The sequence below is a fragment of the Fusarium verticillioides genome, chromosome 5, assembly GCF_000149555.1.
Source record: "Fusarium verticillioides 7600 chromosome 5, whole genome shotgun sequence".
NCBI classification, from domain to species: Eukaryota; Fungi; Ascomycota; class Sordariomycetes; order Hypocreales; family Nectriaceae; genus Fusarium; species Fusarium verticillioides.
Genome location: NC_031679.1, coordinates 1615386 through 1642983, shown reverse-complemented (window position 1 = coordinate 1642983; position 27598 = coordinate 1615386). Strand labels below are relative to the sequence as shown.

General features: G+C 49.5%; 8 protein-coding genes across 11 annotated transcripts; 4 read left to right on the top strand and 4 right to left on the bottom strand.

The window, feature by feature from the left end:
- Positions 1–2406: 2406 nt before the first annotated feature.
- On the top strand, positions 2407–7528 carry FVEG_02860 (hypothetical protein). The gene is made up of 2 exons (XM_018890375.1): positions 2407–3841; positions 4120–7528. Exon 2 carries the CDS (start codon positions 4143–4145, stop codon positions 7194–7196), a length of 3054 nt encoding a protein of 1017 aa, XP_018746674.1. The 5' UTR covers positions 2407–3841; positions 4120–4142; the 3' UTR covers positions 7197–7528.
- On the bottom strand, positions 7331–8719 carry FVEG_02861 (hypothetical protein). 2 transcript variants are annotated; one of them, XM_018890376.1, is made up of 6 exons: positions 8619–8719; positions 8549–8554; positions 8383–8484; positions 8187–8330; positions 8068–8136; positions 7331–8015 (listed from the first exon to the last, which is right to left on the bottom strand). In XM_018890376.1, exons 1-6 carry the CDS (start codon positions 8626–8628, stop codon positions 7747–7749), a joined length of 600 nt encoding a protein of 199 aa, XP_018746675.1. In that variant the 5' UTR covers positions 8629–8719; the 3' UTR covers positions 7331–7746. The 2 variants fall into 2 exon arrangements, with proteins under 2 accessions (XP_018746675.1, XP_018746676.1); XM_018890377.1 differs by having other exon boundaries at positions 7331–8136; positions 8619–8715.
- A 99-nt stretch (positions 8720–8818) lies between these two features.
- FVEG_02862 (endoplasmic reticulum vesicle protein 25) lies at positions 8819–10461 on the top strand. The gene is made up of 3 exons (XM_018890378.1): positions 8819–9225; positions 9282–9405; positions 9496–10461. Exons 1-3 carry the CDS (start codon positions 9016–9018, stop codon positions 9816–9818), a joined length of 657 nt encoding a protein of 218 aa, XP_018746677.1. The 5' UTR covers positions 8819–9015; the 3' UTR covers positions 9819–10461.
- A 383-nt stretch (positions 10462–10844) lies between these two features.
- FVEG_02863 (tryptophanyl-tRNA synthetase) lies at positions 10845–12373 on the top strand (the record flags this gene model as incomplete). Its single annotated transcript, XM_018890379.1, has 4 exons — positions 10845–10966; positions 11035–11532; positions 11584–11908; positions 11963–12373. The coding sequence occupies 4 exons, from the start codon at positions 10845–10847 to the stop codon at positions 12371–12373; spliced, it is 1356 nt and encodes a 451-aa protein (XP_018746678.1).
- Positions 12374–12778: 405 nt separating this feature from the next.
- Positions 12779–13586, top strand: FVEG_02864 (hypothetical protein; the record flags this gene model as incomplete). The annotated part of the gene is made up of 2 exons (XM_018890380.1): positions 12779–12992; positions 13048–13586. 2 exons carry the CDS (start codon positions 12779–12781, stop codon positions 13485–13487), a joined length of 654 nt encoding a protein of 217 aa, XP_018746679.1. The 3' UTR covers positions 13488–13586.
- On the bottom strand, positions 13563–16130 carry FVEG_02865 (hypothetical protein). 2 transcript variants are annotated; one of them, XM_018890382.1, is made up of 4 exons: positions 15721–16130; positions 14797–15654; positions 14574–14742; positions 13563–14523 (listed from the first exon to the last, which is right to left on the bottom strand). In XM_018890382.1, the coding sequence occupies exons 1-4, from the start codon at positions 15806–15808 to the stop codon at positions 14088–14090; spliced, it is 1551 nt and encodes a 516-aa protein (XP_018746681.1). In that variant the 5' UTR covers positions 15809–16130; the 3' UTR covers positions 13563–14087. The 2 variants fall into 2 exon arrangements, with proteins under 2 accessions (XP_018746681.1, XP_018746680.1); XM_018890381.1 differs by having other exon boundaries at positions 13564–14523; positions 14797–16074.
- A 66-nt stretch (positions 16131–16196) lies between these two features.
- On the bottom strand, positions 16197–21580 carry FVEG_02866 (hypothetical protein). 2 transcript variants are annotated; one of them, XM_018890384.1, is made up of 3 exons: positions 18878–21580; positions 17443–18629; positions 16197–17393 (listed from the first exon to the last, which is right to left on the bottom strand). In XM_018890384.1, exons 2-3 carry the CDS (start codon positions 18279–18281, stop codon positions 17078–17080), a joined length of 1155 nt encoding a protein of 384 aa, XP_018746683.1. In that variant the 5' UTR covers positions 18282–18629; positions 18878–21580; the 3' UTR covers positions 16197–17077. The 2 variants fall into 2 exon arrangements, with proteins under 2 accessions (XP_018746683.1, XP_018746682.1); XM_018890383.1 differs by having other exon boundaries at positions 17443–21580.
- A 2642-nt stretch (positions 21581–24222) lies between these two features.
- FVEG_02867 (hypothetical protein) lies at positions 24223–26740 on the bottom strand. Its single transcript, XM_018890385.1, has 9 exons — positions 26467–26740; positions 26037–26147; positions 25871–25984; positions 25701–25825; positions 25105–25653; positions 25010–25052; positions 24887–24963; positions 24662–24838; positions 24223–24610 (listed from the first exon to the last, which is right to left on the bottom strand). Exons 2-9 carry the CDS (start codon positions 26120–26122, stop codon positions 24420–24422), a joined length of 1362 nt encoding a protein of 453 aa, XP_018746684.1. The 5' UTR covers positions 26123–26147; positions 26467–26740; the 3' UTR covers positions 24223–24419.
- Positions 26741–27598: the final 858 nt, after the last annotated feature.

Sequence of the window (27598 nt, the reverse complement as noted above, 5' to 3'; positions counted from 1 at the left end):
AACTAGACAACAAGGCATGATACATACTCAAGTTGAGGGAATTAACAAGGCTGGCCATACAAATCCAACGGCGGCTCGTATCTTTGTCGCCATCAGCGCACCTCGTCCCCGCACGCAGTTACTGCAAGATCAGGCTGAATGACCACTCACCTCGATTCTTGCGATAATCAGCCCGTTGTGAGCAAGAACAGATAACGAACGCGATGGTGGCCAACATAGTGGTCGGTGACCCTTCTGGATCTCAAGATCTCGTGGGAGCGAAATCCTGGCCAGAGCCCTTCGTTGCGGGGATTTGCTGTTGAGTCCAGCGACTGGAAAAGCTCTGCATGTTTGCACTCTATGTAAGCTTATCGAACTGCCCTGTCGATTTGGCCCAGGCTGCATCAGTGAGTGGGGGTCTATCAACCCGAGCAGCCCTTTCGGCGTACTGTCATGACGCTCGAGCCTTGCAAATAGTGGGTGGTCTGAGAGCTGGAGCAAGGAAGTGTTTGGCTCAAGTGTAGATCTACGGTGCTGCAGAAAATTGTGCCGCTACTCTACGGTGAGATGGAGTTGGTGATAGCAATGGTTTCCTCATTCTCGCACGTGGGTTTTCAGCAGGTTTGATTAGGCAAACCTGGCAGATCATTTCTCATCCCAAACTATTAGGGTTTGTAGACTGTCGCATGGATGTCCGCGTGAAGGCTGGTAGGTGGTATTCTGGTCTCCAAACACAGTCAACTGGAGGCAATTCTCCTTGTTTCGTTTCATACGCCGAAGGATCTACTGCTCATACATACAATACAGCGATTTGCACTGCTTGTTTTGTTAGTGACTGTTTAGTCCAGGAACCTCCCGGGCTTGTTGGATATTCCAATAGGACGATCGTTCAACTACAAGTATAAGACTACATATGCAAACTTACAGGTTGTCGGATGTCTCGCCTACTACGTCGTGGTGCTGAGTACCTATACACTTTATGTTAGTATGTTGAGGCCTGACCTTTGCAAGCTTTTAAGGAAATGCGATGATCTGGGAACGGCTGCAGGGTAGTCCGCTTGATTGCTAAAAATGATAAACAATGCACTGCTATCCGTAGAATATTCATAATTATTATGGATAGGTTGAGAAGGTATATCCATCCTAGGGGAGGGGAGAAAACTCGGGACCTTGATCCTAAACGATGAAAATATTGGGCAAATTTAGTCTAAGCTTAGGGTGCCCTCTGCTAAGTTTATTTTGACACCTCATATCAAGGTTCGGTGTTATTACGCTGTTCGGCCTATGGGAACAGCTATGGTCACTTATATGTTTCAGCGAGGCTGTATGTTTAATGTACAGGCTACCTATTCATAGGCATGTATGACTCTTCAGTAATCTCCTTCCAGTACCTGGGGTCTATTGGCTGCCGTGACGCATTATCTTCGCTCCTTACATAGTACCTAGGCAGTAATATATTCACAGGCGCGAAACGACGACTTGATAATATCATGAGTATTGGTTTTGGGTATATTTGGAAACCCCAACACACACACACACGCTACTGTAGCGTCTCATCCTATCTTGACGTTGTGTTCTTAATGTATCAAGAACAAAGCTTCGTACGTCGGAGGTAATATCGCTCTTTTATGTTCCAGGGTAACCGACTCTCATAGTCGTCATCCACCCGAGGCTATGGGGGTTTTAATCAACAAACACCGCTTGCACGACGCAGGGGCAGGAACTAGTCAGGCACAGAGAGTCCTTGTGATATCATGTCTTCAAAACCATTTGCATGCGCTCATGAATCAGCTACGCCGACGTCCGCTTGCAGGGCTGAATCTGAGACGTGTGAGGCCAACGGTTTGAAACCTGTCGAGATTGTTTGTTAGAGCCTGCTATCCTAAGGGGTGCATCGAGCATGTCTGGACCCTGTCAATAAAATGGTAACTTGGTCACGGCGAGTTGACTGGGAATCAGTTATTCGTTGAAGTTCACGTATAAAATCAAGTGCAGGCTCAGGCATTGGACAATCTACCCAAGCAAGAGTCGATGGATGGACGCAGTATGCCGAATTACCGGCCTAGATATCTTAGTAGCCCCTGATAAGACGCAAGACTGAAAAAAGAAGAAGAAGAAAGGCTGGTAATCGCTCTGGTTGCACGACTTGCAGCCAAATGATCCTGATTCGATTATCGAGACATGCAAAGGCAGGTGAGTGAACGGGGTGGGAGAGGTGCTTTCGATCCTGACTGGCTGGTCAAGGCAACACTTATGCTGGCGTGCAGAAACTCAAGCTGGGTTGTCATTCATCCATTGTGGCTCTGTCACAAACTCGGCAGGGTTACGCTTCAACACGGCGAATTTGTCCCCGAAAGCATGAGAAACTTGGTGGTCGTGTCATGCGAAGCACTTAAGTTGACTTCCAGAATTGCGATTCAGTCAGCATGGTGCGTTGACAGGAATATAGAGGACAAAGACAAGAATGCTAGGGTAACCGACGTGAGGATATCCAATCGCATTGGATCGCCATTGAGTCCCAAATCAATGGAAGACTTGGATGTCGAAGAGACATTCAGCCAGCCATCAATCGATCTGGACAACCTTGACTGGGGCTAGGCACTTATTCCACCACACAAACGATATGAGCAGGCGGGGCACTTTGCCATTCTTCCAGCAGTCTTGATCAAGCTATGATCCTTGCATTTTTCGTTGTTCGGCAATCAAGGAAAGGCGTGTGAATACCACTGACTCCCCAAAGGTGCCTCTGAGTTCTGAGGCCGCATCCTATACCATACAGCATACTTACAGAATTGAAAGCATCTGCCCAAATTTCACCTTCGCGACATCCATTCAACTTTCAACTCGTCGCACTGTCTCACAGTATGAGGAAACGCCTCAAGTTCTAGGCTGAGACTGAGACGCCTGACTCTGTCCAATAGAACATTCATAACGGCTTACAATCCAGCCAGCCAGCTTTGCCGAGCTATAGATAAAGAACTCAATACCATCCCTTGCGTATGTGGAAGCGCCCTTGAAAACCCAGACGCTCTAGCAAGATCCTATCCGCTTATTCAGTTGACCCCTCGTAAGACTCGGCATTTGCGCTACGATAATGTGGACAGTACAGCCTCCATTAATGCATTGAATTTCCCTGCGCACGAACCAGTCAGCCAGTAAGCCAAGAGACTGCAACTCGAAATAGAGGTCCAGATTTAGCTAGCACTCAGGAAACGAATTGGATCAGTCCAATGGCCCCCAGGGGCATCTTGTGGTTGCGTCAGTGGTCCAGTGTCAAGAAACCAGAACCGCCAATCCTCACTGAGAATGGAAGGACTCGACGACTCGCTGGGTGACTCGACCTCATTGAATGTGGAGTGGAGTGGAGTGGAGAGGAGGGAGGGAAGGAAGCGCGCCTGTTGGCCCGGGCCGCTGGGCCACTGCAGGTTGTGAAATGCATCACTGGGGCCACTGAATGAATGTGTCTTCGAGACTGTTGAGGGCTGCTAGCGGGACATGCTGCCCCCTCCCTCCTTCTCAATCCTTGACAGGCTACCTGACAGGACTTGCTTCTTCTGGGCTTCTATGGCTGGGTTTCTCCACTCTCCCGTCATCTAGGTTAGTGGGCAAGGTCCTCCAGGCTCTAGGTGCTCCTGTTCCTCAACCAGCGCCTCGTCAATTCTCTCGTTATCTCACCTCACCTCATTTTCTCGTTCCATCTTTGGCATTCTTCCTTTGATCTTCGTCAGTAGTGACTGGAAGCTAAGATCATCCATCATCTTATGTGCCGACTTTGACGTGATTCTAACCCGAGGAATTCTTACGGCGCCCATCTCGTCCCGATGCGCACTCAACTGTCGCGCTCGACACTTAACGCAACTCTGTAAGCCACGTTTGCGATTATGTTCGGGTGCTAGTTCGCGTTCGAAGCTGCTCCCAACTCTGGCTCTGCTTAAGACCCGTCGTTCTTCAAGCGCATCGCCTCCCTACTTGCATGTCTCGGACTACCGTCTGACCTGTTCCTGTTGTGTTCCGCAACTGTTCCAAAACCCTGCTTCCTGTCCGATGGCAGCCAGCATGCCAACACCAAACCGTTCCAACATCGTTGCCGCGAAGCAAAAGTTCTAAAACCCTTTTATCTAATAAAAGACATGCTATCAGCACACTCTATTTTATCGCCAGTCATGATGGCACCTCCCGCTGATTATCCGCTCCAAACACAACATGAGACCAGCCCAACCAGTCAATTACAATTTAAAAAGCACAAGATTCTTCCACGACCTCGATCTGAAAGGACCTCCGAATTACCGATTCGAGTTTCTAGCCCTTCAATCAGATATGACCTGGCTACCAATACTTCTGTTTCTGGCAATGGAAAGCATCCATCGAGCCCACGAACTCTCAAACATCAGTCGCGAAGGATAAGTAGTGGTCCAGATCTACCACCAACCCCGCCGAGACATTCGCGCCAGCCCTCGGAGAACTCTTCTGGCAAGACAAATAGTCCAGCTGCGACCGATATCGCTTTACGGACTCCCCAGCCATCACATCTGCGTCCACCCACCACGCCTCCTAATCAGAAGAGCCCGCCTACGCCCGATGTGACGCCGCCTCATTCCACAAGTCGCCCGCAATTACTACGGCCTATTGCTAGTGACCGTGCCTGTTCAAGTACTACAGCTGGTGAATCCCAATCTGGTTCCTTCACAACTGCGCGAGAAGAGCCTTTATCATCCGAAGATGAAGACAAGCCTATTGTCAATCAGAACTCACGAGCAACTGTACGCAAGATCTTTGACCCAAATTCTTGTATTGACAAGCCTGGAAACCTCGGACTGGCTTTGGGCAACCTGGCACCTCACTCGGAAGGGAGCAGTACGTCCAGGTCACCAGCAGGGGATTGGGCTCATAACGACAGCGACTGGGGCTCTGTCAGTGAGGTAGAGCAGGAATGGGATCACAATTTGCAAAGACTGGTGACTGTGAAGAAGCGACCTGAAGCACTTATTATGCATCGTTTAAGCCCAAACAGGGCGAGAGTCGTGGAGCCCAACACAGTCATACCGACACAAGCAGCCAAAGCTGTGCGAGGCATGCCTTTGTACCCAACGACAGAGACACTGACGGAGACACTTCCGCGAGGCACTGCGAGCCGTGATATCCCCGCCTCGGCGACATCGACAACAATCGCGACTTCTGACCCACGTAGGATGTCGGCGATCTCTACTAAATCCACTGCCTCGACTGTTGTGGAGGCTTATCTTTTGGACACAGTCCCCAAGAGGCAGAGGACACTGCGTCATGTGCGAAAACAAACCATTCTGAGAGACTCGACCAATGAGTCCTCCACCTCAACCGCAGCCTCTCTGAAGTCGGACAGATCGTATACTGATTCATGCGGTCGAAACCGTTCAACTGCTCCAAAGTCAGAAAGTCAATACTCGAACGCGACACATAATTCTATCTCTAGCGGCAGGGCTCGACGGGAAGTCTGGAAAGCAGGGGGCATACCTGTGGTTGTTGTTCCTAGTCGGCTATCATCACACAAAACCAAGTCTAGAGAGCCGTCACTGAGGTCGCACTCTAGCCGAAAGTCGAGCCGTACCACCAGCGCCAGCCCTACGCTGAACGACAAATCAACGAAAGATGAGCCTCCCATTGTGCGGCGTCAACTGAGAGGTCGATCTTATTCCATGTCCGAAAGCTCTGATGAGAGAACCATAGACTACCCACCTATGGTGCCTGCTCGCTCGTCCTCTCTATCTGCTCCTACTAGCCGTAACGGTTCAAGAGCCAGTTCCCTGACAACCGAGAGTATGAAGCTTCATAACGCCTTGCAGGAATATCTCAACAAGAAGAAGGACACGCCCAGGGTGCCTGAACTTCGCTTCTCAGAAGACACGCCAGGGGCACGAACGTTTTCCAATGCCTCAGAAAGTCACCGTCGGTCAGGTTCCGATCGCCATGACGACTTCTTGAACACAAAGGGATATGGCTCACAAAACACTCCGTTTTCGTTGGCTTCGGTCGACACAAATGGGACCAATCCGGTGGTATCAGAAGCGCTCGCAGTGCAGATGTACCCACACCAGAACTCGTCCCTATTAATGATAGATCATTCGACAAAACCCTCTGAGTCGCCAGACGAGACTCAATCGGAGGCGGAGGAAGATCTGGATGTGCCGATGCCGACTGATTCCTTGGAGGACATTCCAACCACACCTCCTCAGCCAAAGTTTTCTCTTGACGATGTCGACTCTCCTCTCCGAAATCCGCGAGCGCCTCCCGAGCCACCTAACCACCCACCAGTCATCAACTTCATTCCTGCCACCCCATCAGGAACGACTCCAGCTCACGAGAAAATGGCACAGATGGGCAACTACTTTGAGTCAATGAACGAAAAACCCCCTCGTCGTCCTTCTGTGGTACGCCGTGCTTTCAATCGTACACGACGCCACTCGGTTGATTATACACAGTCAACCCGAAGACCTTCGAGCTTCTTGTCGCGCACTCTGTCCCTTTCGCGCACTGGGAGGATCAGAGGGATGCCTACTATGGAACGTGAACCAGCGCATCTTGGCTCGGACGACAGCCCCGTGGAAGAAAACAAATTGCACCCTTTTTGGCGCCCTCAATGGTCTAGTGAGGACTCAGACGAGTGCGATGGATACTGTGACGATGACTGTGATCTGCACTCGTCGGATGAACTCGATGATCAGACCTACCAATATCCTCCGGTAGACAACCGACCGAAGGGACCTCAGAGAAGCTTCAGTTCCAGGATGAAGCGCACATTTGCCGTCCTCCCGCCTCGTGACGGTTCCTACTACACCAGCTATGATTGGCCCACTACTGAGCGTCGCACTATTGGGCGAACTCCAAGTGGTAACCTCAGAGTCATGAGACATCGGTCTAGTCTTGAATCTCTGCGACGAAACTATAACGGTGATGAGAGGCCACATTCCGCGGATGGCGAAGTTAAGAGATCATTCTGGCGAGCCAATAACATCCACAGGCGTGCTAACAAAGAAAAGAGAAGGCTTTCCCTGGGAAGCAAGTTAGAGGAGTTGCAGAACCTCCCGCGCAAATTCAGCGAGAGGCGGCGTGAGAAGCGATCACAAGAGCTTCGCAAGAAGATAAGCGGGCCAAAGGAAGTTCGTGATGGGGTTGGAGAAGTCATCAGGTCGAGCGCAGCTCGCGATCATTACAAGCCTTTCGATGTGACCTCATCACGCTGAGTAACTGATTGGGTTTACTGGTGCAGATGGCATTATTGGTGTACCAGGGGAGGTAAACGATTTCCACTGCTCGTTGCAGGAGATATAAGACAAAAGGCTCATGACTGATGATTCACGCTTTACGACACGAATGATGGAGGGTTATGAAAATGATATTGCTTATGATATGCTATCTGGGATTTGTTTTTGAAGAGATTCTATATGGGAACTAGTTGGAGGATACTTTGACATTGAAGAGGGTAACTCTCATGTATGATAATTACCAGTACACACGCACGCACATGAATGAATATACACACAATATTTGCCTGACTAATACGGCAGTAACAGGACCATATATTCCTGTAGCCATCCAATAAATCGGAATTGATAGACGCCCTTTGCCCATCCCGTGGCCGGGAGCCCACATCATATTAAAGAAAACATTTACTTCGCAGTATCTCCAACTGGGAATAATTTCCATCTTCCCAGTTCTTGTCTAACGCCCAATTCGCCAATGATGCTATGGCTGTAATCAGCCCAAACTTCATCCTTGCCATAGGAATGTCACTCATCGCTTCTCATGTCCGGGAGCTCCGGCTCCGGGAGGAGCGAATCCGTGTGGTGGAAATCCTTGGCCGGGCGGAGGCATGCCAGGCATGCCAGGAAAAGGAGGAGGGGCACCACCGGCAGCACCAGGTCCTCCTGGGGCGCCTGGAGGAGGGAACGGGAAGCCGCCTGGAGGAGGGGGAAATGGAAGACCGTTAGGAGGGACAGGCATGCCATTGGGCCCCGGGAATGGGGGCATGGGGGGCATGCCTCGACCACCGCCAGGAGGGGCTGGATTCTGTCAGAAATGGCTTCGTCTTTTGAGGGTAAAAGGTGTGCTTACGAGGTAGTCCTTGAGGAAATTGTCCAGGAGGCGCACCTGGCATCCCCGGGAAAGGCGGAGGAGGGATACCTATTCATGTGTAAGTACTCTGCCTATCATCATGGTATCTGCATTCTTACCACCTGGGAACGCGAAGGGAGGTGGAGGGAAACCGTGTCCAGGTTGATTATGAGGAAGCATAGGATTTGCGTGTGCTTGGCCTTCAGCAGCATAAGAAGAGGTGATGGAGTCGATGACGGATTGAGCCTTCTCGTGGCCGATTTCTGTGAAGGACGTCAGTTTCGTATTATAATATGACCTACAGACTGGACATACGTTGGTAATAGTCAACCACGTTTCGCAGATGGTTTCGACCACTGTTGTGAGCCTTGCGCACGCTCATGGAATCGTGCGTGAGGTAGACATCGCAATAATCGCCTGGGAGTAAGTTGTCAGTTGGAGGGGCCTTTGTTGATTCGGGCGCACGAGGGACGGGGCTTACAGAAGACTGCAATATGAGTTAGCGAGTGTTTCCTCTTGGAAGTGTGTAGTTGTTTAGAAGGTAGGCTTACACTTGGGCATCTTGGAGACCTGTGCGATCGCTCTTGTTGAGGTAATCAGCCGGTGATAGTGATGGTTTGTGTGTTGAGGCTGTGATGTTCAGGCGCGAAAACGGACTGAAGTTGACGAGGCTGGACCCACACGTGATGGAAGCTACAAGGCAGGTGCCAAATTCATATCATTGGTCGCAAGTTAAACTTGCCTAGGTAGGGGGCGCCTCCCGCATGTGGGCCACAGCTCAACTGGGACACCTTTCAGTTTAGACCCAAGTTCAGGTGAAAGCCCCTTGTCTGTCTTCAAGAACTACTTTACGTAGCCTTTCCACTCCGACTTGCCATCCACGATACGATAGAATACGATTGTTGGGAAGGGAGACCAACTTCTACTACCAAGTGTTTGACCACGGCAATGGCTCTCCAACAGAGATTGGTGCAGTATATCTGCAGCGTTCTGCTGCTTGTTAGCGCTGCCAGCGCTCTAAAGTTCGACCTGATCGCACAAGCAGAGAGCTCAAAGAGGGAACGTTGTGTGCGCAACTTTGTCGGAAAAGACACACTTGTCGTGGTGACAGCGACTGTCGATGGCTACAAGGGTGACGGCATGGTGGTGAACCTCTACGTACGCTGCGCACAGATACATGCAAGTGACAAGGCAAAACTGACATAGCTTTACAGATTCGAGATGCCGTTGGCAACGAGTACGGCCGACCCAAAGACGTTGTCGGGGAATCCAGGACCGTCTTCACATCACATGCTGACGCTGCCTTTGATGTTTGTTTCGAAAATATTGTTACTGGTTGTATGTGATGGTCCCTGAGCGTAGCATGTCTGGTGGTTTCATTGCATGCTCTGCTCTATTCTATTGTTTAACATGCTGACAATTCTTCAGCCCAGCGAATCAACAACCCTACCCGCCATGTTGAGCTCGATATCGACATCGGCGCCGACGCCAAGGACTGGTCCGCCATCCAGGCCACCGAGAAGCTCAAGCCTGTTGAGGCTGAGCTCCGCCGCATCGAGGAAATCACTGGCGAGCTTGTCACCGAGATGGAATACCTCCGCACACGAGAGCAAAAGCTTCGAGACACCAACGAGAGCACCAACAACCGTGTTAAGTGGTTCGGTATCGCCACCACTTGGTTGCTTATTGGTCTCTGGGTCTGGCAGATCATGTATCTCCGTGCCTACTTCCGATCAAAGCATCTTATTTAAGAGATTGGTCTTGTATGCGTGCCATCTGTTGAGGTGGGAGCCTTCTTCGAGCCTCGAGCAATCGGCCATTCCGGCCCTGAAGACCTGTTTAGGGTGTTGGGGCTTCCTATATGATCATGCCCCTCCGTCTTGATTTCGATTGGCCATGCTAGTCGTTTCCAGGCATGCTCTTGTTGGAATCCGTAGCATGCAGGATTAGGACTGGGAAGCTTAGGCAGGGGTTGGGCCTTGGCAATTTGGGGTCTCTGTGTTTTGAAGAGTCATTTGTAACAAAAAGTCATGGAAGGAGCAATAATTTTACGTACGTACATGAGGCATTGAGCCAACAGAACTGCAAGCGACTCATCGATTCAACGTTGTGAGGTCTGTTCGGTCGAGTAAACACTATCGGTATCTGGACAAGATAGGAGGGAACACAGCACCAAGCTTAGGCACCATGAAAAACTGAGCCTGTAATGAATGCATCACCTCGGCGTTTACGCCATGAATTCTATGCTTTCTTCACCAGGACTTTCCAGCCGGCATCCGTGCAGTTACTTTCAAGGTGCAATTGAGCTAGCCAACTAAAACGATTCAACCTACCATAATAAAGCTTTGCCGGCTATAGGAGACATATCTGTTTAAGCTCCTTTACGCTCTGAAGATGTATGGATGTATATCTTTCGAAGTTGCCTAACTTATACTTTTGTTTAAATAGATAGAAAGACATACTTTTTAGTCACATATATACCTAAGATAGCTGTACTTCCTTGAGTGACTGTGATAGACGACTAAAGCCTCTCATCTTCTCATATCTAGGTAGGTAGCCATCTTAGGAAGGAATCTAGGTAGTTTGCGACACGCACGAGATACATAGCATGTCTGGGGCATCATTCTGATTGGTGCGCTGTTCTTTATCCCACATCTGAGGATGGTGCCCCTCCAAACCCACTCCTGTCATTGTTAATTGCAAGACCCCGCGGTGCCTCCGATCAACTTGACAAAGAAACGAGACCAACTCGAAGCTACTAAGGTAAACTGCACAACATGGCGGACCTCAACCCTCCCAAAACCGCCGTTCAGGACCAGGATATCAATCCTTGGTCAGTCGAGGGAGCTCAGGGTGAGAATGGTGAAGTTGCTGCCATCGACTACGACGCCATCTGCTCGTACGTGCTACCCCTCTTAAGACTTGACTACCTAGGCCCCTAGGATGTGACTAACACTTTGGAAATAGGAAGTGGAATACCTCAAAGATTGACCAAGCGCTCCTCGAACGATTCGAACAGGTGACTGGCAAGAAGCCCCATCGCTGGTTACGACGCGGCCTCTTTTTCAGCCACCGCGACTTCGACAAGATCCTTACAAAGTACGAGCATGGCGAGCCCTTCTTCCTCTACACTGGCCGGGGACCTAGCACTGGCAGTCTTCACCTTGGTCACACGATTCCTCTCGAGTTCACAAAGTGGTTGCAGGATGTCTTTGACGTGCCATTGGTTTTCATGTTGACGGATGACGAGAAGGCTTTATTCAAGGATAGCTTGTCATTCGAGGACACCCACAAATACGCTCTGGAAAACGCCAAAGATATCATTGCCCTTGGCTTTGATGAAAAGAAGACCTTCATCTATAGTGATCTCGAGTACCTGGGCCATCATTTCCTCATGAACGCCTACGAGTTTTCCAAGCTGGTAACTTTCAACCAGGTCCGTGGAGCTTTTGGCTTTGACGGGAGGTGCGTCAAATTGTCCACGTATCTACTTACCACAACACTAACTGAATACAGCGCCAACATCGGCAAGATCTTCTTCCCTGCAGTTCAATGCAGCGCTGCTTTCGCTACATCATACCCCGAGATCTGGTCTGATAGCCCTTCTCCCGATCGCACCAAGGCACTGGGCAAGATCCAGTGCCTCATCCCCATGGGTATTGACCAGGACCCCTATTTCAGGCTCATCCGCGACAATGCCCACAGGATGAAGAACCCGTCGCCAAAGCCTGCTTTGATCCATTCCAAGTTCCTCACCGCACTGCAGGGTGCCGGTGGCAAGATGTCATCTTCAAACCCCAACTCAGCCATTTTTATGACTGACACAGCGAAGCAGATTAAGGTAAGACTCCATGCCATATAATTGAGGTGCAGAAGCTAAATTTATCTACTATAGAACAAGATCAACAAGTTTGCCTTCAGCGGTGGCCGCGAGACGCTCGAAGAGCATCGTGAGAAGGGAGGAAACCCCGACGTAGATGTGGCCTACATCTATCTCACTTATTTCGAGGATGACGACGAGAAGCTACAAAAGATCTACGACGACTACAAGAGTGGCACTCTCCTCACTGGAGAGTTGAAGAAGATGGCAATTGAAGCTCTGCAGTCTGTTGTAGAGACCTTCCAAGACCGAAGGAAAGCCGTCACCGACGAGGTCCTCAGGTCGTACATGAAGCCTCGAAAGCTTCAGTGGGCTGGAAACCCAAACCCAAAGCCTAAAGAGTCGAAGCCAAAGGGGGAAAAGAAGAAAGAGAACGACGAGAAGAAGACCGAGTTGCCTGACCGTACTGCAGAGAAGTCGGCCTAGGCATTACTGGTATGCCAACGGCAGGTGATTGTCCGTTGTAGAAGAAACAAAGCTAGCATTGTCAAGGATAAAATGGAGTTACGTTTATCTCTGTGTATATGTATCAAGGCCTCCTTTTTGCTGTGAAAACTCTTGTTAGTCATTTCTTCATGAATGCATTCCCTGTGTAAGTCAACTACCAAACCCCGTTCATGACATGTTTCCCCCGGACCCACCCGCTCCGTGTTAGAAATTATCATTCGGCCGCGGCTCTTTCAGTCTCGGAATCTCGACGTCAACGACAGACAAGCGCTTCTTATTTGCCACTACTCTCCCGACTATAGTCTTTTGCCGACTTTCTTAAGACAACAGCATCACCCTGCTACATTTCCATCGCCTGACAAAACTCTCTCGGAAAAGACCACCATGGCCTCCCTCATTTCGCGCACTATGCGCCCGGCCGCCCTACGCCGCATTGTCTCCGTGCCCGTTAGACCACTCACCACAACAGTCTCACGGCGATCCGATAATCTCTCATCCTCAGAGCTCAAGGTGGGCGAACTTCAGGGTGCCAAGTTCAGAGTCGAGCCTCTACGCAGGGTGGGCGAGGATGACGCTACCAAGCGGGCTCGCCTTGTCTGTACGTTTTAAACAGTCAATTGATCAAAAGGACTACTGCTGATTCCACTTAATAGACCAGTCGCGAAAACGAGGTACCTTGGAGTCTGATCTTCTGCTATCCACTTTCGCAGCCGCCCATCTGCCCACGTTGTCCCCAGAACTTCTCGATCAGTACGACTTACTCCTCGATGAGAACGACTGGGATATTTACTATTGGGCGACGCAAAAGGAGCAATTGTCCACGACGAACCCTTCGTCCGCCCAGTCACCATCTACCGCTGACATTGACGCAAAGCCTGAAAGCGATCAGATTACCCGGCATCCCCCTTCGGGCGAATGGGCGCAGACCGTGGGCAATTTCAAGCCCGCCTACAGGCCCGTGCCTGCGCGCTGGAAAGACAGTGAAATCCTTGACAAGTTGAGGGCCCATGTGAGAAGCCGGAGTGTTGACGGTGGCGAGGGTGGTGGTATGGGTTTCATGCCTCCTCTTGAGCCCCCTGAGGTCAAGAACTAGAATTTAAATGGGACGCTCAAGAAGAAGTTGCCGAGAACTGTATTTCAAAGAATATCACGCAAAGTCATTGTACTATACGTCTAGCATCATGTATTATCATAGCCATGGGGCCCAGATTTTTAAATCTCAAGATAGGACCTCCATGTCGCTTGGAGGAGCGCTGAATACAAGCAGGGAACGAAATAAGGAGTGTGTGAATTCTAGTGGATTTTCAACCCGCTGAACCACGTACGCGTGGGATCTCCCTTACATACTGGCAACTAATAAAGCATGTATAGCTAATCTTTCTAAACTCCTCGCGCCTCTAACCTGGTTCGTAAACTCCGTGGGATATCGCCTCATGACCTCAGCGCTAGAACGAACGCAAAAAAAGAATGAAACCGCCAAATAGGAATAAAAAGCGACGCAACAATTACCTGAGGGCCATGACAAGAAAGCAACGGGAATGAAGAAGCGGGCTCAGAAGCAGAAGAAGGGGGCGCATAATCTTGTCTTTTCTTGTCTCGTCTCGTCATCAATATCGTAGGCTGAAGAAAAGGGGTTCATGAATAAAAACAGAGGGTATCAAGCCGTTCATTCCAAATGCAAGGTGTTGCACCTTCACCCACCTCCTTCAGGCAGAATGTTCCCTAGACTCCTCAAAACTTCAATGACCGGCATGTCCCTTGTTCCCACACTCGCCTTCTCTCGTTCCTCGCGCTGTCGAAGACGGAGGGCGCTCACACTGAGAACCTTGTCCGCTTCTTTGCCCGCGACCACAACCCGCTGCTCGAGCTTGTGAACGTTATCGGCAAGTTCGTCAATCTGAAACTCGAGTGATGACTGGATAGTGCGCAACCTTGATTCTGTCTGTAACCTTACAGCATCGAACGATGCTTTCTCATCTGCAAGGAAGCCTCTGATTTTACCTTCTTCTGAGTCCAAGAGATCAAAATCGGGCAGAACAATAGGTCCGATCTCGTCTTCAGGGAAAAGAGGTGGTTGTTCCGGCGGAGGTTTCCGTATTGCTTGCCACGCTCTCTTCTCATCTTGCAATCTGTGAAGGAGGTTAGTCGAGAATCCAGTCAGTTGCCCAAATAGATATACCTCTTAATGTTGATTTCAAGCTGAGCCAATTTCTCGTCCAACTCCATGTTTCTGGGATTGGGTTTCAGCACAACAGGCGCTTTTGGGGCATCGTCCTCTCGGCTAAACCAGTCCGAGAATTCGGATCTGGCCGCAAAGTCTTTCAATAGCTGATCCTGAATGGCACGAGCTATTGATAGTCAGTACTCAAGCATGACATAAATTATCTCAAAATGGTACTCACCACCGAGAATGGCGTTAGAATTCGGTGTGCCATGAGGAGGCTTCCCTGGCAGCGCGCGCTCGCCACACCATGTTAACAATTGCTTCATACGCCGAGGTTCTGTAAGGCCTTCGGCTTCAATGTGTTTATAGAAATCCGCCGGGTTGACCTCTCGATGAGGTATTGCTGTTTGTCCACTCTCGATCAAAGAGCTTGCCCTTCTTCCACGATTACCAAGGCTGCTCCGCCTGTTGGAACTGCCTCCCTTCTTTCGCATCTCTTTATTCCGGTTAATAATGGGTGTGTCGCTCATAGGCAGGGCGATCGTGGCCGACTGCGCAGGTAGTTCGCGTTGCGGTGACTTGTCCCAATCCGGGGGCGGTCGAGTAGACTTTGCACGGTTCCCCCGTTTCTTGGATGCTCCGTTGACACGGGGAGCTGGTGCCGGTTCAGGCACTGCCTCTGGTTGGGGCCCGGGATCGGGTTCTGGTGCTGACGCTGCTTGAGGAACTTCTTCATCCTGAGAGTCCCCCGACCTCCGCGTGCTCCTCCTTGTCGATGTTCTTTTAGGGGCATTAGTTTGTCGCCCTTCTGACGCGTCAACACTCGCTTTTCGTCTACTACTCTTTCTTGTCACAGGTTTCGTCGTAACGCTCATTTCGCTCTCTGCAGGCGCCTCCTCCGCAATGGTTCCATTTGTTGTCGGTGCCTTAGCAGCGCGTTGCTTCGCAGGTCGTCCCTTGGCATTTTTCTTGACAGGCTCCGCCTTTGGCTCTGGCTGTAGTTCTGGTTTTGGTTCATCTGACTTATCCGTCTTAGGTCGCTTCGATTTTCGAACAAATGCGAAATCATCGTCATGCTCATAATCTGTCGCCACCGCTGCATTTTGACGGTCAGCGGGTCGTCTCTTGTGGGCGCCATCACCTTCGTCATCAATCAACCTACCAGCGAGACGCTTGCTCGATCGTCGCCCGTGCTCGTTGCTCATGCTCATTACTTGAAGCGGCCGCCGAGTCGTCACCAGAGTCGTCATGGGTGGCGCATTCGGGACCGTCGACGATGCTATTTTTTTCCTTAATTCTGGGGTCGTGATGCTGGGGATTCGTCGGTGCGGGTGCGGCACTGATGGAGATGCTAAACTGTCGCGCAGGGTCAAAGAGGCGCGTCGCGTCGCGATTCTCGTGTACTGGCTGCTGGAAAAACGATGTATAAAAGTCTCAGGTGCTATCGCAGTGCAATTCGTGACGGTTTGATCTGTTTATGGCCTCATAGATAGTGATGGGTGGTTCGCGACGTGGGTGTGACTGTTTAAATCGCCTTGTTTACATGAGAGGTGATTTGGTTGTTCAACGCTAGACCCGATTGGACTGCTACCAGACCCCACCTCGAAATCCTCTTACCCAGAGGTTCACAATGAGCCAGTGGAGCAAATTCAAATAACGTCAATGCATTTTTCACTACGGAGTACCTCGAACAGCTTGAGGCTATGAATTGTCAAGCTGGATCTATCTTCCAAATCTGGACGGGGGGAGAAAACATCTCAAAAATGGCCTTGCCGCCACTTATAGCATCTTCAATAATAGTCTCACGCCTCAATTGGCTTCAAGAAGCGACCACTTAAGTAATGCTACTGCCTGCGTGTAAAGCAAAACATATCAAATCACCAGTGAAACGACATCATAGTATATACTCTTCGTGTTTCATGTTGCAACTATCGTCCATCTCAATCGCAGCTTGTGTTGCTTGCAGCTACGTATAAAAGCACAAAACCAAAACACCAAACAAAGAATTTGATCTCCAGGAACCGAATTCCCCAAAACGCCCTCCACCCAAGCTGGCAAAAAGGTCAACCTGGCCAAACACCTTTTTGAACTGCGCGTTCCGTGTACCTTGCTGGGAAATACTTTACGTACAAGTTAAAAGTTGTAACGGCGCTGCCTCTAGTAAGAAACGCTCAAGATAGAGCGGCCTCCTCGCGCAAAACAAGAGCGTCAAGTGATCTCCAAGTGAAGCTCGACAAACTCCTGGTCTCGGACATCGCCTCCGTCTGGAAGCTATGTTGCCTCCGATCAAATGTTGTACAGCTCAAACGCGAAATGAAGTTGTGAGCCGATGGGCCTCCGGTGGAATAAACCTAAACCCTGTATATGCATATAATAAATAATTACCTCGGTGAGGTCGAATGGTGTCGTGACTGGGCAAAGAAAGGGTCGTCAAGTCCATGTATTATGTGGTTCGATGGAGAAGCGTGGTCAGGTTGCTCTACCTTGGCAGACTGCCCTAACTGGGGCTGTAACTCGTTCTATGAGAAACGCCGCTGGACACCCTGGCCAGCCATAACTTGCTGGTTTGGCATAGGTGCTGCCATGCCATAAGGGTTAATCTGAGGGTTGAAAGGCTCAACAACCTGGGACAAAAATGCACCGTGTATTCCCTGCTGCTGAGTAACTGGGCAGTCCTTGTGGGCAAGAAGAAGCGTCTTCAAATTGACGACTTCTTCTCTTAGTTGTGTTATCTGCGCCGTCAAGGCGTCGTTCTCCGTGCTGAACATTTCGACCTTGGTCTGTAGGTTGGCCAGCCACTGTTTCTTTCTCTGGCGGCATTTAAGGGCAGCGACACTGAACAAAAATTAGCGACAAATAATAAACGATATCATCATAGACATACCGGTTACGTTCAAGGAAGTTCTTGCGCTTCTCCTCGTCAGTCATCTTGGACTTGGAACCACCATCTTCATATTTCATCTTGGATTCGTCATCAGACATATCCATATCCATAGGCATGGAGTTGTTAGCCTTGGACTTCTTATTAGCGGGAGCCTTAGAGGGAGGCTCATCCGCTTTCCTGCGACCGTTGGTCGCTGGGGGATTCTTCTTGCCCCGGCCACGTGTATTAGGTCTTGCCTGTTCACTTTCATCCGACATCATGCTTCCTTCACTCATACCACGAGCTGAGCCAATAGAGCCGCCGTTAACACTGGACATTTGAGGTGAAGTATTCATATTCTGAGGCGCGACAGGGGCAGGATGAGCGTGGCCAGGTGCACCTGACGTCGCTGCGAATTGGTTCGCGTTTTGAGCTCCGTTTCGACCCTGGGCTAGCATAAAAAGGCCGTTGGCAGCGTCGTTATCGTGAGGGTCGAAGGGCCCGGACGCAGGCTTCGCTTCGGACTTATTGGTTGAAGCACCGTTGGGCATTTCTTGGGGTTGGGAAGTGACAGAAGGCTGTTGGGGTTGCTGGGCTTGGGAAGTTTGCTGGGCTTGGGGACGTGGAGCAGTGCCGTTTTGATCACGTTTGGCCGCAGCACTCATCGCAGTGCGATGGAAATCGAGAGTGCTGGGTGTTGCTCCGCCGCTAGCAAGCTGAGCGAAGAGTGCTTGGGAGTTGGGGCTAGGAGCAGGGAACATAGAACCACTGCCACCTGGTGTCAAACCCGTCCTCAAGGAGGATTCGTTAGGAGTAGGAAATCCGCCCACGAAGATGATGTGTATCGCCAAAATAATCATTAGCCGGACCAGAGAGCATTCCCGGACTCAGAGGGCCGGTACGTAAGGAGCCTCCTCCCCAATTGAAAGGAGTCGCGTTGCTCCCAGCCAGAAGAGAGGACGGTGATGTCAATGCACCAACTGAAGGTAGTTTTGTTCCCCCTGGTGTCTCTGGAGCGCCCCCGAAGGACTGCTCGAATGGATTGGGCTCCAGACTGAGAGATCCGCCGGCCTGAACCGCGAAGTAGTCCGGGGTGTTGCCTTGTTGTTGACCAGGTCGAGGAGGAGGGGCAAGAGGTTTGGCTTGTTCGGCATTGGCAGCCTCTAATTTCACGGGAGGATCGGCTGCCTTCGTGTCGGTCGTAGTTTCTGCGACAAGGCAAGATGTAAGCAAGCGTTACAGTCAATTGAATGAAGGGGCCTTGGTTTGACGATGACGGAGGACAAGAGACGGAGAAGGAAAGCGATGACGGAAGTGGACAGAGATGAGGATAGAGAGGGATGATCGATACCAATGACAAACATACGTCATGTAACAGGATAGGGTAAGGCACAAGGCATGTAGGTGTAAAGTCGACGACGTGATAAACAAGAGTAGGGGAAATTGAAGAACATACCAGGCCGAGCAGGAGAGCTGTTGGATTGCTTGGGGGACTTCGACTCACCTCCAGCAGAGGCTTCAGTTGTAGTCCCCATGATGACGATGATGTATTATATCTGGGGCTGGCAGGTTGAACAGTGCTGGCTGGACTGGAAGTGTGGGGGTGGGTGGCAGTAGAGCAGCAAAGATGGAGGAAGACGAAAAAGTCAAATGAGGTCAGAGGCGAAGAAGAACAGAATAGCAGCGCGGCAGCCGTCTGAGACTCTACTATAGGACGGCACGGTTTTAAGAGTTGGACCAGGGGCGATGGCCGCTTTTCGACAAGTCAATAGCGCAGGCAGCGCACAGCATACGCTCTGAAACCTCTTCAACCAAGGGAATGCGTCCTAAAAGCTCGAGCGTGGATGTGAAAGGGATATTTGCTTATACTCGGCACTCGGCGTCAACGAGACAGAAGCAGGAGTGAAGAGGCGCGCGCGTGTCTTTGCTGTAGACAGAGACAGACGATGTACTAAGCAAAAGATTGGTTAAGAAAGGGGATAAGGATAAACAGACGCGAAGGGCGTTCGTGGTGGAGTTGAGGCTCGTGCCTCTCGAAGCAAAACACACACAAAAAAAAGGATACGATAGATTTGCGCCGTGTTTCGAGGAGCGACAAAGCGGGCGTTGCTTTGCTTGCGGGATTGCGTCGTTGGACGAGGATTGTGAAAGGATTAGATTGAGAAAAGACGTCAGAGATGACGTTGTGGGCAGCGAGGAAAGAAGGCGCAAAAAAAAAAGGCGGCGGCGGCTGGGCTCCTGAAAGCAAACTCAAGAAGGCCTGGGGGCGAAAAAATAAGGGAAAGGACTTGACTGAGGGGACACTAGGCCGGCTGACAAAACCGACAGACACTGGCCTCGCACCTAGATACTACTGGATACACCCTAGGCATCCTGCTTCACACTGTAGGCACTGTATTTGATTGCATCGTTCGATCCTCCCCTCCAAAAAAAGGTCCGGGGAACCAACCAGACGAGTGCGTTTTGGGCGAATCACTTTGGTTGAGTTGCAGGGGGGGGGGGGCCAGGGGGCAACGTTTCACTGATTAGAAACGGAGCATTGAATCTGTAAACAGAAGTGCCATAGAAGGAACCCAGAATGAAAGGAAAATCGATCGTGATGGCCGAGCATCATCCCACGAATCGGTGATTGCAGCTTAATGTCGCCGAGCTCTCTCCGCATCATGTGGTTAAGCCATAAGTTATAATGGTATTCTGCAGGTAAATTGTCTTTGTTTCTCCTCATGGCTTGGAAATGTCGGCAAAACAATCTTTCGAATAGATTCAACGTTGGGAGTCGTAATTGATTACATACTTTTTCCAAGGTTTCAAACGGGTCCAAATCATGAAATGAGATAACCAGCTTACAGTACTGACACTGTGCGGATGCCAGACGTGCTAGCATTTTCTCTGTCTCCATACCCCATTTCCAGAGGAGCCAGTAAAGCAAGTGGGCACTTAGACCGGAGCATCACCGTCATTCCCACATCAATCAATCCAATTGGCGCATCTTTCGGTGATGACGCAAGGAGTGGCCTCGTCAAGCTCATCTTGACAACAACAATAATTCCTTCACCACCCTCATCAGTCTTGGAAATCTCGCGACTGTATCCGTTTTCAGTTCCCTGACTAAACCCGAATACTGTCTCAATCTTGATTGATATCTTAGATCAATTAGATTCAAGCTGAGATTGGAGACCAGAGCCAAGCTTGAAGCCCCATGTTGCTGGTTGAAAAGCTCCGTGCTCTTGGAACTCTGTGTTCCAGTCTGGGGGCACGCTCCCGAGTCCCGCCCCTTGTCTGGTCTTTCATTCTGAAAACCAAGGTTCCAAAGTCACGTTGCTGTATCAGACTCTTTGCGCTTTGCTGGTACTGACCCCACGAGTCTCTCATTTCTGCAACTTTCTACTTTTTGAGTACATAAGTGACTTCAGAACCCCTCCCGGCTTTCATGGATTTATAAGTCGGAGGCGTCGTTGAGGGATCGACGTTCGTTGCAACACACCCCCTGAACTCTACTACACACACCTAACTCGCGAAGAGGAACTGGCTGTCGCGAGCCTCTTCTGATCAGGCGCGCTCTTGTTCATGTCATTGTCTATCTCGATCAGCACCCAGCTTACAGGACCATTGTCTTTCATCCGCCCTGAACCAAAGCCCCTTTCTTCGCCAGTGGCCAATTAGCAATAAAGAACCTGGACATTCAGATTGACACTGAAGCTTTCACCAGCCGACGTTCCACTTTAGAAATCAAGGCTGCACGCTAATGGCATGACCCCCTGGACTTGGTTGGGTCCTCAATCCCCTCTGGCCATTCACAAGCAATATCGCATTGTGTTCGCGCACAAGTGTGCGTTGTCCCGTGAAGTCGTCTGTGTCCAGAGGTATTCTCGCATCACGTCAAACTCTGATGGCGTTCAAGTTTTCGGGGGGATGCAAGAAGTGCTTCGGCATTTTATGAGGGCTATGTGAATAAGTGAACACTTGGCTGGTGATATGCTTCAACGAGACAAGAGCAGGCGTGATAACAAATCCCATCATGCAAAACCTGGCGTACTGAGGGGAAGGAAGATACACTGTGTCACCTTACGTCGGCAGGTCGGACATGCTCGAGGACAAAACACTGTGCCAGGAACTCGTACAGCAGTTAGGTATTCAGGCGCCATATGACTTGTCCATGACGTCAGCTCTTTCAGCCAGTCACAGTTCAGATGTTCGAGTTATCAGATACTGAACGGCTTCGTTCCTATCATTGTTAGTTGCATTTACGCACGCATCACAGTCAACGGATTCTCGAGGCAAAACAACAGGCACTGGACATCAGCTTCGTCAACAAGCTGGAGCGCTCACTTACTTTTCCAGACTTCTCCACGGTCTAATTTGACAACGGGAGATATGTTTGTCTGTTCCCACCCGCAGTTGGACCACCATGTTGAACATATCAAGGAAAGCTTTGTCAGCCTCCGTTACCGTTACTGTCCAGTTTCAGTTGAACTCTCCCATCCTATTCAGGATTGGTTTTTCTAAGACCTGGATTTCATTGAAGCCTGGCCGCCGGGTACTATCTTGCATTTCTCGACATCCATTTCCAAGCTTTTCCACGGTCCCTAACACTAATAAAGCTCCAGTCGAATTCATAAGCTAGCACTGGCGCCGATGCGCCTACCGGGTTCAAGAAACGATGGTCGAGAACAGTATGTGCTTGCTACTCGTCCTCTTCTGGCTTGCAATACTTGTAGAGGTAACGAACAGACAGACTGTTTACCCATATACAACGGGACCATCCGTACCCTCATACGTTCATGCAATTCATCGGCCCATGCAAGGGCCATGGAAAGACTTGTAAGTGTTGAGTTATGACGAAAACGCAGCCTGTATGAGTTCCCTCAAATGTGACTTGTAGACAGATAACCAAGACAGCCCGATCACTTCGGAAACTTGAAACTTGGCCAGCAATTGATATTGTGTATGTCAAAATGGATATGTAGCTCTAACCAATATTCCGGTAAAGATTGTGGTTGAATACTCCGGGTACCCAGCAGAGCCGCTTCCACAACTCTAATTTGATGCCCCATGTCCTAGCATGACGTTTAAGTGGACTCGGCCGAGCCAAGTAGCTACCAACCATTTCAGTGACACAACAGCATCCTGCTTTGCCTACTCCAATGTCTTCATCTTATATCAATATCTTAGCGAATTGTCATTTCTCTAATAACCTGACAACTACAAGCGAGGTGGTCATGGAATGAATATTCTGTCGTCACGCTCTGCCCCGCCTGACCGTCAGGTACCTGGTACTGAGTCTACTGACCGCCCTTGGATGAATTCCATTTCATAAAGCGATCGACAATTTGGTGATAATCGAGATCCGGATGGACTGTTGAGATATGATCGAGATTGGGCCTTACATTCAATGTTGGGTATCTCCTGTTTGCCAAGCCTCGTAGGTATGTTGTTTAACGTACATACGATGTCTATATATAGTAACTTTGCTGTGATTCTGACGTATAGCAGTCGTCACGATAGAAATGGCGGGAATTCCAAACAGAACTGCTGCCCTAGGATAACTCGTTTTTTTAAGCCTACCTATCTTAGCTTGTTCTAATAATACCTTAGATCTTGGATTGGATACCTGTCTAAAATATACTATGGTTGATTACCTTACACGATGACTTTTCGATCTGAATTCGTAACTATGAAATAGGAGATAGGAGATAGAATAGCAGCTATGTCATTGATTGGCTTTAACATATTGGTCTAATTTCTTGCCTATTATTAAGATGTGCTTTCCTAGCTATCCCAGGCATCTTTGGAGGAACTAAGATGCAAAAGACATCCTTGTACATACTATGTGGATTGTAATATAGCATACGTTTTTGGGACTTAGGTGTAGAAGCCGATCGTCGAATAACGAGAACAGTGCTCCCTGCGGTTATGGCCTACTAGACACAAAGTTAATTATTCAGTTTATATTTCGACTAGAAGATACAGGTAGTTGTAATGTGTATATAGCTAGATTTTCATGTTTAGTAACAGGAATGGAAAACACTGCCGAGACGGTTATGACATGTTGTCTTGAAACATTAGTAGATCTTCAGTGGTAGGGCTGAGGTACGCCACGTCTTTATTCTCGTGTTATTTCCTACCACAATTCACAACCGCTGTCCCCATTATTATCATTCAACTCAGCCATAACCATCAAATGGCCTAGTCCTCCAAATAACAACCTTGTCAGGCTATCAGGTATTGCCACAACTGGCTGTACCAATACCATACCGAGCCCAAGACAACATATTCGCTATCAATATGCCCGTAACCATCAAACAACTGGAAAACAGACACTGGTATCAGCTATTTCCAGGTACCCATCGAGCCGGAGGGATGCACTGACAGCCCCCCATTACCGGAGGCTTATGAGGCATCATCGCTACCAACAACACCGTAAAGCACGAATTGCCACACAGTTTCGACCTGTATATGAGAACACATCGCGATCAAAAACTTTTGTTCCCAGCCTCCATCGCAGCCTTGGGCTGAATTAGTATATTGAGTAATGAATACCTAACAACGCAAAATATGTCCAACTTGAAGCCCTACCGCAGCATGATACCGAAAATTTGAAATTATTTGTTGCACGCGAGAAAATGTAAAACGAATTAGCCATCAACACATGGGAATACCGGGGATATCCTAATGGACACAATCCTCATACCTCAATGGGTCTTCATGATTTGATGATCCCTGATCTCACCACATTGTAATCATTTCAGGCATGTCACGAAAACCTTAGCTAACTGATCAAGACGGGCAATATTAACGATCACGACCACTCAATTGATTAGGCATTTATGTGGTTGCATGGATTAATTACTTCCAACGGCCAACTTTTGACGAAATCGCTTCCAACATCACCCTTTTTTACTACTTCGGTTCGTCTGTTAAATGCCACCCACCGACCATATGCATCAAAATCGCCGAAGAGTCTGTCTTGCAGGACAGGTTCATGCCATGAATAGTGTTTACCACCCGTCGTTGCCACCAGTGTTCTGATTGCTGTAGCCGTCACCACCCCCCACGGCATCAGCGTTGGACCATCCACCGTCCCCGTCACCAGCAACACCAAAGCCGTCAGCCTCATCGACAGGAGGGACCTTGCATCGAACTTTGGTGTGGCCGTACTCCTGACAGTTGGAGCACTGAACTTTAGTCCCTGGACACTGGTCAGTCACGATTACGACAATAAGCAACGCAAGTAACTCACAATCCTTCGGCTCGGGGCACTCCTTGCTGAAGTGTCCTTGCTTCTCACAGTTGCGGCAAGTCACAGTCGACATGTCGCGAGGCTGGTCACAGTCTTTGGCGATGTGGCCCTCCTGACCACAGTTGCGGCAAGCACGGCTGCCACCGCCCTGAGGACAATCTTTGGCAAAGTGACCCACTACGACAGTTAGAACAACGACAGTGAAAACGTATCATATAGACTCACTCTCGTTGCACTTGCGACATTCGACATTGGCGGGATTGGGGGGCTCCTCGCAGTCAGCAGCCCGGTGACCAGATTGACTACTGCTGTCAGTTCACAGTTCCAGATTCTTCGTTCAAAGCTTACCCGCAATTCTTGCAAGCATTCTTGTCCACACGGGGCTCAGGACCTGATGGATTAGTATCATGTTCAGTTGACGGACTACCAATAAGTCGACTCACAGTCTCTGACACGGTGGCCATCCGCACCGCAGTTGAAGCAAGAGATCTTGACCACATCGGTACGTTCCGTCTTCTCCTGAGTACAAAACTTGGAGATATGTCCAAGTTCCTTGCAGTTCAGACAAAGAGGAACACCTCGATCCACGACTTCGCCAGCGTCATCCAGACGAGAGAGAAGTTCGTCCCGGCTCTTAGGCCATCCTTCGAGCTCACGAGGACGATCAGCATGCTCGACAAAGCGATAAGAAACGGTGTATTTCTTGTCGATATGGCCCTGAAGGTCCATGTTGGTGAAAACAGGGACGAGAGTTCGCTCAGTCGCAATGAGCCAGAGGCCAATGCCGTGGTCGATCAATGCTTCTTGGAGTTGGCGATAAGTAATATCACCATCGACGGCCTTGATGTACTCTTGGACCGCCTCCTTAACGTCGTCGACGTCTCGATCACTGACGGCCTGTTTGATTTTGTTCCAGGCGTCATCAGCGCTGACATCAGCGATGTGGTCGCGGTTAATCTTGCGAGGCTTTTCGCAATTCTTGCGCATGTGGCCTGGGCATATGAGCATAAAGCATCACGCAGCAATGGATGAAACTGACCTTCTTCACCACAGTTCTCGCAGATCATGGGGGGCTTATCGGGACACTCCTTGATCATATGACCAGGCTGCTTACAGAAGCGGCAGGTCATCTCCTGAGGATTGGGACACTCGGCACGGCGGTGACTGAGCCTGTTAGATGATGTGGTTCCCCAGAAAGTTGGCTCTTACCCAGTCTCGCCACAGCCGAAACACTTGTCATCACCAGCGGGCTGTTCGCCTACAAAACCATCGCCGTCGTCGAAACCATCGTTAGCGAAGTCAGTGTTGTTGGTGGATGTGTTTCTGTGAATGTCAGAATATCGGGTTCTAGGTAAGTACAACTGAGAGCACATACCCAGCCTGTCCTCCGCTTGTCCAGTTATCTTCCCCAAAGGTGTTCGCATGGGCCGAACCACCCTGCTCGTTGTTCCAGTCGGACATGAGGGAGGAGATCGTCAGCCTGAGTCTAAACGCGGTCGTTACTATATGTGAGCAGAGATGAAATGAGTGTTTAGTGACGACAAATGCAGAACGTAATGGTGTAATGACGGCTCCCTGGATTCCGAGAAGGGAGAAGATAACTCTGGAAACGGATGCCAATAGCAAGCATCTGAAAATATGTCTCGAGATGAGAGGGGGAACGCGGAAAGCGGCTGACGAGGACCGCAAAACATGAAATAGCCAAAACCAAGCAGCAGAACTTCTCAAGACGGTTCCACGACGACAGGGAAATTTGATGGATAAAAGAAATACCAAATGAGATAGAAAACTGACGTTTTACGTACCTTGAGGATTGAGTATTGTCTGACTATCAACAGAAGCGTTGGCTGGCAAAGACAACAGCAAGTTATTTCTTAGCACGAGGGCATGAAGAGTTGAAAAGAGTACAAATAAAGCAGAGCCTTATATCGGAGATAACTTTGAAAGGCAAGCGCAATGATCTGTGCCTTCTTGTGCCCGATGAGGGATGTTGAGGAATGCAAGTGTGGTTGAGGAAGGAGAAGACAAAGAGAAGTGGGAGGAGGAAAGAAAGAGCAGGAAAGAAAGAGCAGGAAAGAAAGAGCAGGATCGAATGAGGCAGTGAATCACTGTTGCCTGGGGCAAGAATTTATCAGAAACACACATGCGTTTGTTTATTCTATAATCCGGTGAAATCAGAAGGAGGCATAAAATATGACGGCCACTGACAGATGCGCAGCACTGGCAATCACTTAGCTGCAGTAAAGGCATCAAAGCACCAGAATATTGCAGACCTTGTACTAGAATGTTGATACAAGAATAGAAGAGGAGCAGGAACATAAGGAAGAGCATGCGATGATGATAATATGAAGAATGTTTTCTTGCCAATATAACAATAGGTACCTCGTAGCTGAGTCCTAACCAGCAACCTATCACTCTTATATTGTTTATAAGACCCGAGTGAGATCCAGTGAAATACCCGCGACGCACAAATTCTAATCAACTGATACTAGAGTTGCCTTCTTGCTGCTCCAATATGAAATCAAAAGCTAGAAATCGAGACTTTGTTACACCCAGATTGCGTAACACGAGATCAGATCAAGTTGTATGTTCAACCAATAAATCGTTACCAGCGACCTAGAAACTGTACGGGACTGAAAAGCCCAACTCAGAACGCTTCGAGTACAAAAGATCAGGTGAGATTTGCGCTGTATCGAAATTGTTGTGCAACACCAGTCAGTTACCTTTAAGCCTCACAATTACGAAGGGGGATAACTTCATAAGCACTCCAACGTTTGACTAATACCCCAGAAAAAGACTCTCCACTATTACACATGAAATGGGAGGCCACGAAGGCTGCAGGCCACCAGCTGAGGGCCGGGATCGCGGCTCCCATGCCCGTGTCATCCGCTCACGAGATTGAGCCCGAGAGCACAGTGACAGACAACCTATGACAAT

Excerpts from the sequence above, each read along its gene's own strand:
- FVEG_02861 (XM_018890376.1), bottom strand. Across the intron at positions 8,331-8,382 it reads CGTGGTTGACTATTACCAAC|AAATCGGCCACGAGAAGGCT; the intron begins GTATGTCCAGTC and ends CGTCCTTCACAG. Across the intron at positions 8,016-8,067 it reads ATTTCCTCAAGGACTACCTC|CCCCTCCTGGCGGTGGTCGA; the intron begins GTAAGCACACCT and ends GACAGAATCCAG.
- FVEG_02860 (XM_018890375.1), top strand. The coding sequence starts at position 4,143 with ATGATGGCACCTCCCGCTGATTATCCGCTCCAAACACAACATGAGACC.
- FVEG_02865 (XM_018890381.1), bottom strand. The coding sequence starts at position 15,808 with ATGACGACTCTGGTGACGACTCGGCGGCCGCTTCAAGTAATGAGCATG. Across the intron at positions 14,743-14,796 it reads TTCTAACGCCATTCTCGGTG|CTCGTGCCATTCAGGATCAG; the intron begins GTGAGTACCATT and ends GACTATCAATAG. Across the intron at positions 14,524-14,573 it reads CTTGAAATCAACATTAAGAG|ATTGCAAGATGAGAAGAGAG; the intron begins GTATATCTATTT and ends CCTCCTTCACAG.
- FVEG_02862 (XM_018890378.1), top strand. The coding sequence starts at position 9,016 with ATGGCTCTCCAACAGAGATTGGTGCAGTATATCTGCAGCGTTCTGCTG. Across the intron at positions 9,226-9,281 it reads GCATGGTGGTGAACCTCTAC|ATTCGAGATGCCGTTGGCAA; the intron begins GTACGCTGCGCA and ends ATAGCTTTACAG. Across the intron at positions 9,406-9,495 it reads CGAAAATATTGTTACTGGTT|CCCAGCGAATCAACAACCCT; the intron begins GTATGTGATGGT and ends ACAATTCTTCAG.
- FVEG_02866 (XM_018890383.1), bottom strand. The coding sequence starts at position 18,281 with ATGATTATTTTGGCGATACACATCATCTTCGTGGGCGGATTTCCTACT. Across the intron at positions 17,394-17,442 it reads AACTTCCTTGAACGTAACCG|TGTCGCTGCCCTTAAATGCC; the intron begins GTATGTCTATGA and ends ATTTTTGTTCAG.
- FVEG_02867 (XM_018890385.1), bottom strand. The coding sequence starts at position 26,122 with ATGTCCGACTGGAACAACGAGCAGGGTGGTTCGGCCCATGCGAACACC. Across the intron at positions 25,654-25,700 it reads CGAGAACTGTGGTGAAGAAG|GCCACATGCGCAAGAATTGC; the intron begins GTCAGTTTCATC and ends TCATATGCCCAG. Across the intron at positions 25,053-25,104 it reads TGGCCACCGTGTCAGAGACT|GTCCTGAGCCCCGTGTGGAC; the intron begins GTGAGTCGACTT and ends CTAATCCATCAG.